The sequence below is a fragment of the Xiphophorus couchianus genome, chromosome 1, assembly GCF_001444195.1.
Source record: "Xiphophorus couchianus chromosome 1, X_couchianus-1.0, whole genome shotgun sequence".
Taxonomy (NCBI): Eukaryota; Metazoa; Chordata; class Actinopteri; order Cyprinodontiformes; family Poeciliidae; genus Xiphophorus; species Xiphophorus couchianus.
In genome coordinates, this window is record NC_040228.1 from 11107766 (window position 1) to 11125837 (window position 18072).

General features: G+C 36.7%; 1 protein-coding gene across 2 annotated transcripts in view; it reads right to left on the reverse strand.

The window, feature by feature from the left end:
• Positions 1 to 18072, reverse strand: part of LOC114133622 (kazrin) — a 151235-nt gene that overhangs the window by 114409 nt on the left and 18754 nt on the right. For both annotated transcript variants that reach the window (XR_003593266.1, XM_027999774.1), the window contains exon 2: positions 16980 to 17137. Coding sequence is in view for 1 of the 2 variants with exons in the window: in XM_027999774.1 (XP_027855575.1) it covers positions 16980 to 17137 (158 nt within the window). In the remaining variant the exon portion in view is untranslated. The remainder of the gene's footprint in view (positions 1 to 16979; positions 17138 to 18072) is intronic.

Consider the following 18072-nt stretch of genomic DNA (forward strand, 5'->3'; position numbering starts at 1 on the left):
TCCCTTCAAAACCATTTTGCCTCAAAGGCAAACTGCCTGAATGATAAGCTTTTCTACACTAAAACAAACGTATATAAATAAAATAAGTCAGGTACAAAAGGCTCATTGTTTCTTTCTTCATTGTGAAAACCTTTGAAGGAGCTTGGAGTCAGGCTGAGATTAAAACTCTGAACTAAAGCTTACATCAGTTTACTATTGCTGCTGTTATTGCTGCTTTTGACATGCCAAAAAATAGAACAATATGCTAATTTAGTTCTTGCAGCATAAAAGAAAACCTTTGTTTTGCATCTTTATGAGAAGACAAACTGACAACAGCTCCACACAGAAAGATAGAAACCAGTCAGCATTTCACTTGCAACAGCAATAAGCTTTAACGTTTCAAAATTGCCAGTATAACAAATAAAATGCATAACTACAGAATGCAGGTAGATAATTGACAGAAACATGCATCTTGCGTTCAACATTTGCATTCGTTTTTTGTTTCTTGTTTATTGTGTTACATTGCTTGTTTTAGTCTTGTTTGATTTTGAAGTTTCCATATACTGTAGTACAATTTATTTCTTTTTGCTAAATCTGTCATTTTTAGTTCATGCTAGCTGGTTTTGGGTGCATAAAGTAATTTTTAATATTTTCTTTCAAAATATTCACAATTTCATCAAAATCTTCAGAAAAAAAAAGCTAAATGTCTGTTTCTCTCCAAGTAAGTGAGTTTATCTTTTCAACCAAAGGAAACTTTGTTTTAGCCTGAATGAATTCAGTTAAATTAGTTGACAGTTGATTTATTTGAAGTAGAATTAGACTGGTTCCCACAGTCATTATGGCCGTGAAGAAGAAATAGGAATCAATTATACAAATAGTGAGAGAAGCCTCATAGAGCCCCATAGGGAATCAGCTTCTCATCACTCCTGTCATCACACATCAGACTTCTCCCCAACATATGCAGATTTTTGCAAATGAACCATTACTTCAAGTAATAAATTAGCACTGAGTGCTTGTTGACTGTCTGTGTGTTTAGCAATACAATAAAACTGGAACACATTTGTGTGCTAACCATCCGAGTCTGGGTACAGCCATTTTGCATAAATTTATATAATATGGAGGAGGGAAATGTGATGTGAATATTCACTGCTTGCCAAAAAATATAAAAAATAAAAAGTCTTGTGACTTTTCCTGTCTGACTGAACGCTGGACATGAGGCATATTATGACATACACACTTGGGACATTTGGTTGGTGAAATGTTTATAACATTAAGGCCAAATTATTGTTTTTTTATGGCAGATTTAGATTTAAAATGGCATTTTTACAACTACAAAATGTCTTCCTGACAGCACATGGGAACATTTTCTCTGGCCTTAAACAAGCCATTAATGCTCCAATGTGAGTTAAAACACATCTGCAAAGAAACTCCTTCACAGCACTGTAAAAGACCCAGTAATTATAAATGCTTCATTGCAATCGTTTCTATAAAAGTAAAACGTTTAAGGGAATGAAATACTTAAAGATTACAACGCTGCACTGATTGTGGGAAAATAGTTCATAGTTCACATTTGTACACAATTCAGATCAGAACCTCCACCTTAAAAAGCAAAAGTGGCAAAATAACTTAGCAATCTTCACGTTGTCTTTTAGTGAAATGATTACACTTTTTGCATGATACCTACAACCTCAGTTGAGTCGTTATAAATAATATTACAACTCAACTGATGACATTCCTCATCCATTGCCCCTTTTGTGCACAATTCCCTCAATTTCACTTACAACCGCGGGACAAGAATCACAGGTGCACCTCAAAGGCTCACAAGTGATCAATCTGAACAAGAGGTCTGCTGGAAGAATTACCATGATTTATGGCCTTCAACACTGTTATTTACAATTGTGTCAAAGCGACCCGGCAGGAGGCAACTCATGGGAGCATCCCGATGTAGGCAGAGGAAATCAGAGATAGCTAAAGTGTAATTATCAGAATGACAGATAAGGAGGCAAAAAGTGAGGAAAACCTCTACTTTTGCTAAGTATGAATTCACAGCCAAAGAAAGATTCTCCAAATTAAAATTAAAAAAGGGGTTAGTGGAAAAGGTTATTGATGAAAAACAATATTAAAATGCAGAATTTACTCCCATATCAAAAACTGGTGCCAAACTAAAAAAGTAATGTATAACAAGATTATTTCTTATTTATCTGTAGATATAGTTAAAAACAAAGACACAAAGAGGTCTGCTGCACAGTACAAGCCAAGTAAATGAACAAATTGCAGCAACATGCCTCTGTGTTGACTCATTCATCATAAAAACTATTTGGACGAATGGTCTGCTACTGAAGACTTCCAACTATTCTGATATTTTTCTCAGCGTGCATTCTCAAAAAATATATAAAAATTTTAAAAAATATATAAAAATGGCATTTACCAATATACTTTCAAAAATCTCTCTGACCATGCTGAGCCCTCTTATTGTATACTTTCTCTGTGGAAGTTTCAAACATGGTGACCACTAAAATCTCTCTTTTTTAATAGATAAAAATAAATCAGCTATTTTTGGGGGGAGCTGGGATTCTGGTCTGATTTAGTGAACTAATATGTTGGATTATGGTCACTGGACCTTTTGCCATGTCCATTATCTGTGTGGATCTTGGTTCATAATTTCAAGTACATGTCCTGCCTTCCCTTAATCTGATCTGAATTTAATTTGGATATCATTACCTGTGAACTGCTTGGACCCGCTCCTTCCTGCAGTATTATTCACCAGCCTGGTCACCTCTCAAACATCATTCTTCAAACCTCCTTGCAGCTTTTTCTCTGAAATACCCTTGCCATGGTCAATCCTCCTGATAGTCACAAGAGCTAAATCAATGGAGTATTTGGAGACAGAGCTATGGACAAGATATACCCTTACAGTTTAACAGAGGTAGATCATTTTTACAAGATAGAGGGGGCAAATATTACCAAGTCAATATGTGGAATATTGATAGACTCCAAAAAACACGGACACTTAAGGCTCTTTATAAATCAAAGGGGGCTTTAGAAAAATATTGAACTTCCTGTCGGGGTGGGGGTGTGTGTGCATGTGTGTACTTGTTTGGAAGCTACGTTTAAAAAGTGTGTTTCCTTTTTTGTTCCAATGAAAATCTTAGTTTGAGGTTTGCCATAAACTCACTTTTCAAGCTGTAAAATGATTTAGCAATAAAAAAGCATCGTGTCGGCGACCACACTTCCCTTCACTTCATTCAAGGCATCACAGCAATGAAGGCTCTTACATTATGTTCACAGTTTGTGTTTATCCGACCTTTTCAAATGGTGCTACAACTCTGGTAATGGAGAAAGGGAATTCAGACAAACTCTGACCTTTTCTTAATTTGGCGGTTCAATATCACAGGAAAGCTATCAGATGTTTCCCTCAAATGTAATATAAATGGACACGAGTAAAACATGAAAGTGTATTCCGTCATTCCCCAGGTTGTAGTTTAGCAATCAGCCTGAACAGACTGTAAAAAAAAAAAAAAGGATTGTGCTTATTCTTGCTTTGCTGGTCATTTCCATTTAGTGCAACTAATTAAAACACTGTACATGCTAAATGAATCTTGCAGGGTTAATTTAAAAATGTCAATCATTTTACAGGAATGTTTCCAATTTGCATGTGACTAATTTCTTAATATGTGGCTGGCACTAAAAGTAAATTACTGACAATTATTAGTACTTGTAGCATCAGTGGACTGTATCATCACCTTTATTTGACATTAAAGGATTTTTTTTCACACCGAATATGCTTAAAAAAAGAACCTGACCTTAAATGAAAACCACAGTCTCACAAATGACAAATTCACATGAATGCAAAGTACAGCTAAAACTTCATAGTATTTGCCAAGTGTCTTCTACTTTTGCAATGTCTTGAAGAAATTATAAGAGCCAGAAATTTTGGTCTTGCTCTAATTAAAATTCCCAAACACAAATGCTCAGTGTGAAAATCAGAAAATGAAAAATAGTGTATTTGAAAATCTTCCACATCGGATCCAAGAAACACCCTTTGGTGCTTCATATCACCAAAGTTTATTGAGTTGAAAGATTTTGTACTCTGAGGTATTCTACTGCTGCAGTATATAAACATTCATACGTAATATGTATATACTTATAAACATTCTAAGTATGTAATGTTTATAAGTACATTACATACTTATAATGGCACCTTACTAAGGTGCCATTATTAAGGCAGGAAGTTCAATATTTTTCTAAGCCCCCCCAAACACTATCTTATGTTTCTGGTATTTAGGAAATATAAGTAATTTTCATCATTCTTACTGACCTAAGACAAGAAAACAAAGTTAAGACTAATGAGAAAACCAGGTTACGTGTCCCTTTATACAATAAACCCTTGGTATTCGCAGGAGTTGATGACTACTAATCACCTGCAAATAGCTAAAATCTGCAAATATTTTAGATCTGCTCCATGAAAATACTAGACCAATATTTCATTAGTATTTTGGAGTTACAGTCCACAGAAAAGTCCTCCTTGTTTAGCTCCACTCATAATTTATTTAACATTCCCAGACTGTTCAACAAAAGTAAGTTCAAACTTAAACTCACACAATCTTGTTAAAATGAGAATTGTCCTCGTTTTTACAAGACGGGTTTCATATCTCTTCTTAAAACAGGCATCTTTCCCACACACAAATATATGCCAGCACACACAATAACCAGAACAATATCACAAAGCTTGATCTGGTAATTGTGATGGAGCAAAATGGCTTCAAGATATGACTTTGACTGCTCCTGAGCCTCCTCCTCCTCCTGTTTCAGCTGAACAGACAGATGTAAGTCATCTGGAGCAGCTCTCAGCGTGGCAGCATGCTCCAATCTGACAAATCGTCTCATAACTCAAATAGTTTCACACGACACAATATTACCTTCATCTAAACGTGCTTCCCAGGAGCGACACTTATTTAAACCAACCTGGCTTGCCATTCACATCATGTCATACTAATATTGTTTCACACTTAAACAGGCTTACAGGATTACCTCCCTCTCTGGAACCCTACAATCTGTGCTAAAAACAAACATGAAAAGAAGATTATGTCAGCGTATATGAGATGTTACGTAAAGGCAAAGGCACCCCAGCCAACCGCGTTTAGTTTTAATTTTGTAGATGTGCAGACCAAAATTCTGCCCTTCAAAATGTGGTAGATGGAAGAAGAAGGAGATCTGAGTAATGTCCAGTCCTTCAGGAGAAGCAGCTGGTTCCTATTGATAAAGCAGGGCGAATTCATCTAGCAGTAGGAACATGCTGGCATGTGTTAAATGCATTTTTTTTTTCTTTTTCTAATTGGAGAAAGAAACAGTGCTTGTTTAGCCAACACTAAAAGCCTCAGGGGAAGAGGACACAACTGCCTGCTGAGAAAGAGAAAGTCATTTGTTCTAATTTTACATTATCCATTGGAGGAGGCCAAGTTATCAGAAGGAGCTAAATTGAAATACGACAAAGCGTGCCCAAACACAGTCAGCAAAAAAAAAAAATAATAATAATAATACAGAAAAATATCAGCTTTAAAGACTTTTAAATAAAAACAGAAGTACTATCACAGCAGAGGACACCTAGAGGATGATGCAAGGCAAGAAACATTTGACTAGGGAAAAATAAATATTGCATCTTATCTAAAGTACCTGGTAGTGTTGTCTTTTCTGTTTGTTTGGTATTATTGTTTTAACTCAGGAAGCAGCATCTTTGACTTGGTCTGAAATCCTGATGAAATTCACCTTCCAACAAATCATGTGAAACAATCCTGATTAAACAAAACACTCTGTATAACTCAAATATACAATTTAAATGTTTGTCTCTGCAGAATCACAGAGCATGTCAGAGACCTGAAATCTTTGAGTGAATAGGGAAAGTATTATGAAGAATGTTCCACTTCTTTTTAAACCATAACCCTTTTGGTGTATGTGTGAGTTAGAAAAGTGAACAAATCCTCAGAGTCCTGATAAGATAGATAAGTAAGTCAAACGGACCCATGTATTTTATTTTATTTTTTCGAGCAACTGAGCTCTTAAGTTAATCCTGAAAGGAATCTTTCACAGCTTTGGGGAATTCTCAGCATTTCAACAAATACATAATGACTAACAACTACTACAGAAAAGACTATTAATGATAATTTCACAACACAATCTGACTTCAAAACACCACAACTATCTTTTAGAATGTTTTGCAACAGTTATGCACATCTGCTCAATGATTTGAAAAATCCAGTCCATGTATGACTTAAACAATAAAAACCTTTGAATTGTGTAGTATCAGTATTTCAGCTGCGAGTAATGGTTCAGTTAGGTGCTTTGGATTTGTTCACTGTTCTAACTCACAATGAGATGACCCACGGCTGCTAAATAAGGGAGCCATTACTGATAATACCATCTCACAACCTCAAAAATATCTCCCTCTTCAAAGCCCAGTTGAAACTCGCCTTTAGCTCATTTTTGCAACAGATCATGCCTATAAAAAAATAAATAAATAAAAATAACTTATTTTTACACAAAAGGTATTGGCTAATAAATTCAGGCTTTATAGAACTCCAATAAGCAATTTAAAGTAGCGTCTGAATAGTAACAAAAAACATAGTAGAGAAGAAAATGTTATCTTTTACAATCGTCCTATTAGGTTCAACAGAGACCTACTTTTTGCTTTCAATAAGTTGCTTCAACTGTTTGCTTTCAGGTATGGACGATATAAGGGATGTTTTATTATTTAAAATCACACAGGGTGCCAAGTAGCCATTCAGCTTAAAATTAGTCATGCTTATCATCTTCATCCATACATTTTCTTACACCCTTATCCCATTGGGGTCAGGAGCCACTGTGCAGCTCTAATATCTTCAGAATGAACCTAAATAGCTAATGTTATCAGCTAGGATCACAGCTGAGAAATTCTCCAATGTTCTCTGATTCTTTTACTGTGTCCCATTCACATGGGTGATGACTGATGTGCACGTCCAACATAAACAACAAATCTCCACCCACACACTCAGCCCTCCCTCCTCATCACCGGTGCTGCCGCATCACTTTCTGCACATGCTCAAGAGTCAGTCGTGAATTCCTCAATAAAACTGAACTAATATTACTGATCAACACAAGTTATTCCTTAATCTTGCTAAGAGAATTTGTAACACATTTCTTACTGGAGTCATTGTTTTTCACAATAAGTGTTTTATTAAATATTAGATGACTTGTTTCAATAAAACAAAAGCTGTTCCAAGTAGGTCAGACTCCAATCTATCTTTATTTAAATGTTACAAATTAATGCAAAACGGTTTAATGATTAGCCAGACAAAGTCAGAAGGATATGTTGAAGGCTCTGACTTCAATTTAATACAATCAAAGTTACCAAAATCCCTTAAATACCCTTTTATCAGTTCCCAAACATACAGTTTATCACTTTAAAGGCAATACTATCTGATTTCTAAATGCACATACAGTAGCAGTGAGGACTCTTGCAGTGGGAAAAGGACATTATCCACTTGAACAACACTGTATTCACCTTGAGTAGGTCAGCTTTGAAGTTTAACTCAGGGGGCCTGATATGAAACCAAAATAATCCCATTTGAGCCGGTGTTTAATCATAAGAGGATCCATCTTTCATTCTGTAACTGCTGGTAATTACTGCTGCAGATCAAAGAAATACAAACGTCTCTCTTCTTTAGCCTTTATACTGAAGGAATTATGTTTTATTCTGTCAGAATAACCAATGTGTTGTTCTGTAACTATTGTTGTAAAATTTACAGTGATTCAATGATGCACATATTCATGTAAAAGCATTTAAAATCATTAGACTCAGGATTTGAGTCTGCAACAATTAGTTATCAATATTAATCATTTTTAATTACATGTCACTTAGAAAAAAAATCAGAATCTGCACAATTCTCATTTGTTGGAGTTCATAATTTTATGCATTATATGCAATAATAACACTCCCATAGAGCGCAATTTCAAACAAAGAAGCTTACGAATAATCTTTTTTAAAAAGAGAGTGAAGACATGTGAAACAAAAGGAAATGTGACAATGTTTTAAACATCGAGAGGTCAAAAACAGGAGCAGGTTTCAGACATGAAACCTCATTGTGTTTTCTTTGATGTCAGGGAATATGAATGAATATTTCAACATAGCTCGATACTAATAACTCGTCTGTGTAGCGCTTTCATCTCCGCCTAATGGACAACAGAACAAATATCGAGAACAACTATACAGAGTTGTTATTTGCGGCTTGGCTTCAGCAGAGGATGGTGCTGAATTTTTCAATACTTTATTTTCAGTTGAATGCATAAATGACAAGTTAAATAAAAAATCAAAGTAGACACAGGATTATTATATTATTTGTGGTTTCCAAAAAAATCAAAATTTAATTAAGAAAATCTCAGATTAGGAGTCAGTCCAGACACAGCTGTCGAGCTAGAACCAGTTAGTCAAACATGATAATTTTCTGTTGTCAGAGCAGCAATTAGTAAACGTCAAGCTGCAGCTTTTATATTAAGAAACCATTGGATAGACTGAAGTCAAGGTTTCTGAAATAAAAGAAAAAAATAAGTAATACAGAATTCAAACAAAGTGAGGTTTTGCTCATTGGCTGCTGAGTAGATTGTTGTGTCTACTCAGATGTGCAGGTACAAAAGATGTATCTGCACATCTTTTGATGTGCAGATACGTCGCACATCAAAAGATAAGACTGCTTCACACATACCTGTTTTTAAGGTACACAGTATTTGAGCTTTGACAGCAAATGGTGAAAACTAAGGTGAATGCTTCAGAGACTTTAGTGAGAAAAGATTGGGTGTCAGGAGCAAAAAGACAGAAGATGTATCTGATGGTCTGCTTCCATAGTAACATTTTGCAACTTATACACATGTATACACACAAACACAAATAAATACCTCTCAGACAGGAGGACGATCGATGGTGGTTTCCACTCAGGCTCAATCAATAGATGAGCAAGTTAGATTAGGAGAGCATTGGACCTAAACTCATTGGGAAAAGCAGTTTTCCAAGTGAGGAGAAAGATCAGCTTGCTACTAGGAGCAACATGTTATAGACTCAACTATCCTAAAGTAACAACGTTTTTTGTTGGGGTGAAAAACTCCAAAACATATATGGTCCAATATTGGACCATATCCAAAGTAAAATATTCCTGAACCAAAAGAAAGACAAGAGTATAGTTCCATATCTCTCTCTCCAGTGCAAATTACAAATAAGTGGTTCAAAGTCATGAAAGATTGAATATTTAAAAAGTATCCAGAAGGCAACAGAATGAGGGGGGGAGTGGACATTAGGTGCTAAAGCAGGAAGTGGCCTTCACTACATCCCTGAAATCTTTTCCACATGAAAAGAAGATGCATGTTAGTGTAATATTGACTTACCTACGCATAGAATCACTACAGAATGGGACACGTGATTACGTTCAAAGAATCATGATGAATCATCATTCAAGATATGTTTGAGAAGGGGAGTGCTCTGTTCACCAATCCAAACCTGAAAGGGGTAATGAAGTTTTCAGCATCAAGTATAAAAGATAACATCTGTAACTTTATGTAGTTTTCTGATAGTGACCTCAAAAAAGGTCATCTGCTTGTCTTTGATAACAGAGAAAGAATACATGTGTTAGAACACCAAAAATATATTTATTACCTCCAATTATAATGTCAATCAATTCAATTTACTTTGATCGTTTACCCATTGTGTAATTTGTTACTTGTATGACGTTCTAAAAGTATGATAAACTCTGTCCCAAGGAGTAATTTCAGCTATTTTTGCACATTAAGTATATTACTGGCATTAGTTTTTCCATAAAAGCCAAAGAGAGTCCTTAGACCTAGTCACAGACATAAGTCCAACTTTGCTTCATATTTCTATCAGAACAACATAATAAAATGCTAAATATCTAGGAATTACTAAAACCATTTTCAGAAAAAGTCAAACAAGCATATTGTTTTAAACGTCTTCACCTTCTGAATGAATTGATAAAATGTTGCTTTGTGAGCAAGTATTTGCATGACAGTTTAACATGATCTTATCTCAACATTCCTGTAACCTTAGTGAAAGAAATGTTACTCCCAGATGTCTGAGAAGAACATGAGGGACAGTACATCGTGGCTCCAAATGACTTTAGACTCTAAAAATCTCTTCAATATCGGATGTTGGATCAATGATGATGTTGATTTTTTCATTCTCCCAGCATGTTGATGTCAGTGTCAGAGCCTGGTCTTGACCTCTCATGAGAAAGTTCAAGCAGGTCTTAGACGAAGGACGATGAGAGATGGACAGAGAGCGGGTTGTTAAATGCGTTCAATCTTTCAGCTCTCAGCCTACTTATGTTAATGGCCCTGCCGAATCAATAACTAGTGATTACAGACAGATGCCTGCAACAAGACTCAAACTGTTCATTTTTCTGTTACTTTACAATTTAGAAACTTAAATTGTAATACTGTTTTGATATTGCAGAAATGCATTTTAACTGAAGGTTGTATCATTTATCTTGATAACTCATCAAAACACTTAACTGCCAACAAATTAATCTGACATGCAGTGACTAATGGAAGCAGGTTTGGACAAGATGGCAATGGGAAGGTATAAAACGGCTGACAAATTAAAAATGAACCAAACTGACCCACAACCCTGACATGTACCAATAATTTTTTCCACTCGCATCTTACTAGTCGATGCTAAAATAGTTGAATGATATCGTCGTTTCTGCTTTTGCCAGATTAACAGTTGAGATTTTCAGTTTGCCTCTCCTAATCCATGTGTCTGCTTCAGGGCAGTCCTAACAGAAATCTTCCTCATCGCAATGTTTTGCATTTCCTGCATTTGGAAAATCAACTGATTATTCAAGACCACAAAAAAATGCTTAAATTAAATACAAACTTACTCTAATATTGCTTTTACATGTAAACACTTGTACAAATTTGTCGAGATTTGTTGTGAAACAGCATAAACTACAACTACTTATTTAATTTAGTTAAACCAGAACATTTGTGAAGTATATTAGAGACAAACTGCTTTGTGGAAGTGATTCCTAACAAAATTAATTATGGCAAATTTGGTCATGAAGTGGATTTAAAATACTTAAGAGTTGATTAAAGTGCTGCACTAAACAACAACGATGACAAACGAATGAAACTGAGCATTAAATGTCTCCCATCCAGATATATGTCATCAGCCCTGGCACTGATAATAGCACAATAAAATGCAAATTGTCATGCAAATCTGTAAAAACAAAAATTCTAAGCAATTAAAACAAGCCCATTATGAGAGAAAACTCTCAATGAAAATCTCCCTAAAAAGGAATAAATGAGTGCTGCCTAGAGCTATGACTGCCAGTCAGCAGTGCTGATCATTATTTTATAGCTGCTTGATCTTTACAATATTTGCCTAGCAGAGCATTTTTTGTAGAGTGAAAAAAAACTTGCAGGAAAGGGTGAGAACTTAGATAGAGGGAAGTTCTGATTATCACACTTACAGATTCCTCCTTTGAAATCATGAGGGGTTTCACGCTGGGAGAAAAAAAACATTTTAAAATACAGATTAAGCTTTTTAGAGGAATACTATTTTAAGTATCAGAACAGTATAAATCTTTATTGTGAGATGTTCAAAAATAAATCTAATTGACATGTAGTTATTTGTACCTCAGTTTACTGTAAACTAGATTTGTGTGGCTTTCTTCCCATCATACAGATCCACATGCAGTAAAATTATAAATGTTTTACGGCACAAAAACTAATATATTTATCACTTTCTGCTCTTATGAATCTTCCTACTGATGCATTTTGGGAAAAGATTAAATACTTATATATTTTACAGGACAGAGTTTCTGACATTTCATTACCCAGTGCCGTTTAATCACATTGGAGTGTCGTTGAAGAGCACTGTCCTCTGCGCTCTGCCTGCCCCCAGCAAAACCCTCGAGCAACTTGCTCACATATGACAGCTGTGTTCACTTGCAGTCGAACATCTATATTTGCTTGTTTTAAAACACTAGTTCAGATGGTATATGGGTTTAACGCTCCACATTAGTGGGGATCATTACATAATATATCTACCAAAACCTGTTGTATGAACGTCTTCCGTCATTTTAAGACCTTTTGTAGGTTTTGTGCGCAAACTGACTGTATTTTTAATCGTATTTGACTAATATGTACTACTAATTGTTTTATTTTTTGCATATTCTTTCTTCATCCATCATCTATGTGAAAGACTTGTGTTTGTTGTCCATTAATTTTCAGTGTTCAGTGAATCCAGTTTAGACAGCATGCTGTGACCAAATATTGGCACCAACTGCAAAATGACAGAATGTATCCATGTAATTTGACTAATTCATAATTAAATGTCTTTTTAGAAGATTTATTGTGTATAATAACTAAGGAGCAATAAGTAATTTTTGTTTTTTTTTTCTACTGAGCCATTATAACTCCCATATTATTAACATTACTCTTCTCTCCTCAGGCAAGATTCAGAAACATGCATCTGTAATGAAATGCCTTCAATTTATGTCTTACAAGATAAGCTGTCATTTTCAATCTACTCAACATAGAAGTCCACCATCTACAGGAGCGCCATCATGCATCTTACGACAATTCAATTCTACCGGTACCTGCTCCGTCTAAAACAAAAGAAAAAAATGGTTAAAACCTGACACTGTGAACTCATTCTAGATATATGTTGTCAGTGCATGAGACGTTTGCAGACATTTCTTGAGTGCAGCATCTTGGACGACGGCAGCATTAAGAATGACAAGGGTCTGACCTTGTCTATGTAAATACTGTCACTATGAATAAAATTCTCTGAAATGTGACAATTGTGACTTTGAGAAAATAGTACAAGAAGCAGAGATAAAGATTTAAACAACTTGCTTAGTATAGCCTCTGTTTAGAAATATTTTAATAGCCCAAAAATTCACTTACACTTGGATATTGTTTGAGCTAATTGTAGGATCGCAAAACTGTTGTATGCTTAGGACAGTGAAACATAAACTTTGACTCCTTTCAGTTGTAGATGAAAAAGAGAAGAAAAGCTCCTTTTGAACCAAATTACGAAATTTCACCCTCATTTGTCACACTTTAAGATTGAACCAGGCGACAATGATAGTGCGTGTTTGCGTCTGTGGCTTGCCAGTGATTGGACGAGAGGCTTTTAATACAGGTCTACGAAGTCAGAGGACAGGCTGAGAGGGCAGATGGAACCTGGGTGATGTATTATGCATGGGTAAAAGAAACGTGCACCGATGGGCCATGTGAGGCCACAGGAGGAGAGAGAGCCAGACTGACCCAGCCAGACCCGTCACACATTTACTCCCCCCTCCATCGCCTCCCACCCTCCACCCAGTGAGACTGCTGTCTCCTCTTTGTGCTCCCCACGACCCACGGCGCGAATCCAGAACTATTGGCTAACAAACGAGTAAGTCAGCCATTGGTGTTGAAATATTTAGTCTCATCTCTTATCTCATTTACTTAATTTCATATGCCTTTAACTTTTTCAATTTGTCGAACTGCAACCAAAATCCTCAACAAATTTTATTGGGATTTTATGTAATGAACAGAAACCAGGACATAACTGAAGTGGAAGTCTTATGGGTTATGTCTCTACCAGTGCTGCACCTCTAAAGAACGTATGTAAGCATCAGCTTTAAAAGTCCTGAATCAGATTTTCAATTGGATTTTGTTTGGTTTATGGAGTCTTGGACTAATGTACACAGATCTTGGCAGAGGAATATAACTGTAACCATGCCACTAAGAAATCTTACTTTAACATGTCACAGCATTCTGATATTGATCTTCTAAGAATGGTCAAGCTAAGAAAATCAATTTCTGTATGTTCAATATATACTGTATATATATTTAAGATAAAATAAAAAAACAGCATCACAGCAACTGTTTTTTTTTTTTATTGGAAAATGTCCTTCCAAGCAGTATTGATCATCCACTGCAATTGTTTTCAAGGCTAACATTTTTGGTAAATGAATATCTGTCAGACACAAAGACGCATCTTATTTGTTTTACTGTGTTTTTTGTTTTTTTTTCTGAGCCTGACAGCCGTGTCTGCAGTGTTGCACTGATGATTAAAGTGAAGTGGAGGTTGCAGGGGGTCAGACAGATCTTATTTATCTCTGTCTCTTCTTAGTCACTCTCAAAGTCACCTTTAAATGGCCTCCTAACTGCGTTTGCACACCCGCTATGCCCAAACCATGCCCTTCTCCCCTCCTCAGAGGAACCCCGTTCCCCCTGTCCATGTGATGACTGACAGCTCAGCTAATGCAGTCGCAGCTGAGTACAGCATGAGGAGGAGAATTAAAGAGAGGGTCGGTAGAAAATGCTCAGCAGCCCATCTCCTCCCAGCTTGACTGCAAGATACACACCAGATGGGCCTTTAGTGTGGATAGAGGATCCACGTGAAGCAGCTCTGCAGTGAGCCATGACCAGACGGACAATAGCAGTAAATAAAGTCCAGTGGTATGTCAAGAGGCTTCGGTTCGAGATGGAGAGATTTTATTTAAGACTTTCAATGTGTTTTAATTACGCAGTTTGGTCAGTGGGGTACCTTCTGATTCTGGACCTCAGTCAGGGGGAGCATAGCAGTATGGCTTCATTACACCAAATTCACATTTTAATGCGACGTTCCTGCATCAGAAAAAAAAAGGAGGAAAATCTAAACTTTGTACATAATTGTTTTATCAAGGCTCGTCCATGAACTTGCGCTTCATGCTAAGATTACTGTAAAGCTTGTAAATGGCCAGTTATTTGAATCTGTGCCATAATTAAGGAGAGCTAAATTCATAGTAATCATTTTGAATCGTCCGTCCACCGTCGATTACGTACTTATCCGTACAGAGTGTCAGTGGGGCTGGTGGCTACATTTAGAGGTCATTGAGCTGGGTACACACCAGGCAGGTCACTAGTCCATCACAGGGAAACCCAGAGACCCACAGGACACACAACCATTCACACACACACACACACTCTCTCTCTTTCCCTCTCTCTCACCTAAAGGCAATTTAAAAGACCAATTAACCTATTATGAATCATTATAAATCATTTAGTTTTATCTTAGTCTTGTTGCTATTATTGGTGTACTTTTTCACACTTTCAACACAGCCTCCGTAGAAGAGGCTGGGCATTACAAACTACACAGCCTTTTAATTGTTTCCTCATCGAGACATCAGCTACTTAATATTCCACGGAGCCGTTTGATTTGAGGAAACTAAAAGGGCATGAATGCCAATTGATACTGGCTGATGACACATTACCTGCACAAGAAGAATGATGTTCAGAGGAAAAAGATTGCAGGCGCAATACCAGAGAGAGAGTAAATTAACAGCCACCGTGGCTACCTGTCTTTTGGAGGAAGAATGAAAGAGTGACACTGATAAGGTGAAAATAGGAAGGAGCATTCAGGGTCACCAGCAGTCACTCAGTAATCTCTGCATGCCTTGTCTTCAGGCCTGCAGTTGATTTTCAATCGACTTTGAGACCAAAACTGTTTTGTAACATTCAACGATAATAAATTAAGAAGTTTGTTTGTTTTTGAGGCAGCTTTTTTTTTTTTTTTTAAATAGCAGGTTAACACAGTTTACATGACTCACAAAGTCGTCATTGTGCAGCAGATTTACTATCAAAATCATTTTGAAAAGGATTGACACAGCAAAACAAAAAAAACAAATGCATCCATATTTAAAGGAAACAACTCAATCACACATTGCCACTTACATTTGATGAATCCTCCCTTCACTAATTTAATCTCTCAGGAATCTGGAGTTTCATGTCCTCCTTTTTAGCCACCCTTCCTAACAAAGGTTATATAAACTAATCAGCCATAACAAGCATGAAGCATGAGGAGAAAGCTGAGGAAAAGACAATAGCATTTTATTCTTTCACACTGTAATTGCGATTCAGCTAATTGACTTATCAGCAGAAAGCAGCCGCACCAAATTGCAGAAACACTTTCTGCTCCCCTTCAGCTTCTCACCTGGGCAATTAATCCATCTGAAAATTAATTTTTCTGAGCTGACGGGATGTGACGCGAGTTTCAATTAAAAGTTGCCGTTTGTGGTGGTTGGGAGATCACAACAAAATTGACAGTTGCAGGAGTTGCTAAAAGAGTGGTGCATGAAGCAGGCCTGTCACTGCCAAAAATAATAAATTGTCAAACTGGAGGAAGTGTTAGTTTGTTGTTTCATCTCATTACAGTCAACATTTTAATTTAATTGGACACTCTGATATAAATGGTTTATAGACATAATTGCATACCCTCAGAAAGAGTTTTGCACTGATGCAAAATGAAGCATGTGATGTGCCCATACAAAACAAAATTTACAATTTAACACAAACTAATCTTTTTTCTCCATAATTTTACACATTTGAACATCCTGTTGACTTTTGTTCTTTAAAAGCGACACTAGCCAACTAGTTTTAACAGGAAAATGGCTTAAATTTAATCCAATGAAGCCCTTGTGAGAATATGGAGGGTGTGAAGTGCCTCATTTGCATTTAAAGAAACCCCATCATAATCAGATTCAAACATCAGACATTAGTAAAAGGCAAAACCAGTCAGAGACTTATTAACTTTCCAGAATGACAGCAGCTCTAAATATATGACCAACTAAAAGAATAGATCATATTCAGCCCTGAAACCACTTGATAATCTACTGCATGACCTGAAACGTATAGCCTCCTCCTACTGACCAAATTGAAATAATTTCAACTTAAATGCATGCCACACTTTTGTGATTTTTATTTGCAAAATAAATCTAGATCTATGTATCATTTACATGGATCTATGGATCATTTACACTGAAATGGTCCCATTTAAGTCATCTTGAGGTTACAAGTGGACAAAATGCAAAAAAAGGAGATTTATTTGTACAGATTTGAATTTTGGAGTCAAAAAGTCTGCTAATTACTTTTACCACCTGCCTTCTTTTTTAAATCTAGAAAGAAAAGAAGAAAAACAAAATTTGTACCTGAGCATCGACGAGGAGGTGCCGCATCAGGTTCATGGACTTCTGCAGCGTCTCCTTCTCCGGAGGAGAGTAGGCCTGCTCCGCCTGTTCCAGGGGTTTGGGTCTGGTCACCATAAAGCTCGCAATCTGGTCATTCAGATTGTTCAGCGACTGCACAGCTACAGGGCAACACAGACATAAAATCATATAATCTGCTTTTACATTTGTTTTTTCTTTATTACAGTTTTTGTTTCTAATACAGGGAGATTTAAGAGCACCATACTGCGAAAAAACATAGCTGTGTCTGTCTTGCTTGTATTTCTGTGAAGGTATTGTGAACATCTTATAGCACAGAAACAACAGTGACAACAAACTAGTTTTCTGCTGTCACCTACTTTCTCCGGCGACATGATCTCTGGTTCAGAATATTCCACTTCAGCCTGAGAGCCATCCTGTTTTTGTTTTCCTGTTCTCTCCCCTGTGTGTCCCTGGCAAGCTTCTCCTTCCAGGTTTCCTCTCCTTCATTAAAAACTCACCACCCTTACTGTACTTCCTGCCCCTCTCTTTCTCATACACACTTCCTAAACACACTTCCCATTTACCACCGAGTGACCTCTGGTCTGCGAAGGGTCACGGCAAATACTTCTGGTGGAAATTCAGGATAGATGAAGGCGTGGAGGAACGGGTGATTTCCATATCTTTGTAGGGGTTTAGCAAACATCTTTTGAATTTTACATGAGTAGATACGCTAACCCCTGAAGTGTCATTATCCATCATCCCACTTCTTTCCAGCATTTAAATTATTCTAAAGTTATAGCCATGTCAGTCAGAAAGGAGGTTTAAGGATTGGCCATCTGTCCAGAGGTGATTTTATGCAAACTTTGAGCCATTAAATCTATTATGTCTAGCTAAAAATCCTCTGCTGGCACATTTCTGCCAAATAACGAAATGCAACCTGACTAATCCCAGTGAGTAGGATGATTTGAGGGCAAGCAGCTGGATAAGGTATTTTCAGGATGCAAATGTAAAGCCTCTTTCAGACACAAACGCCCATGCATAGAGAAAGGAAGAGAGAGAAACAGAGAGAGAGAGAGACAGAGACAGCGAGAGAGGC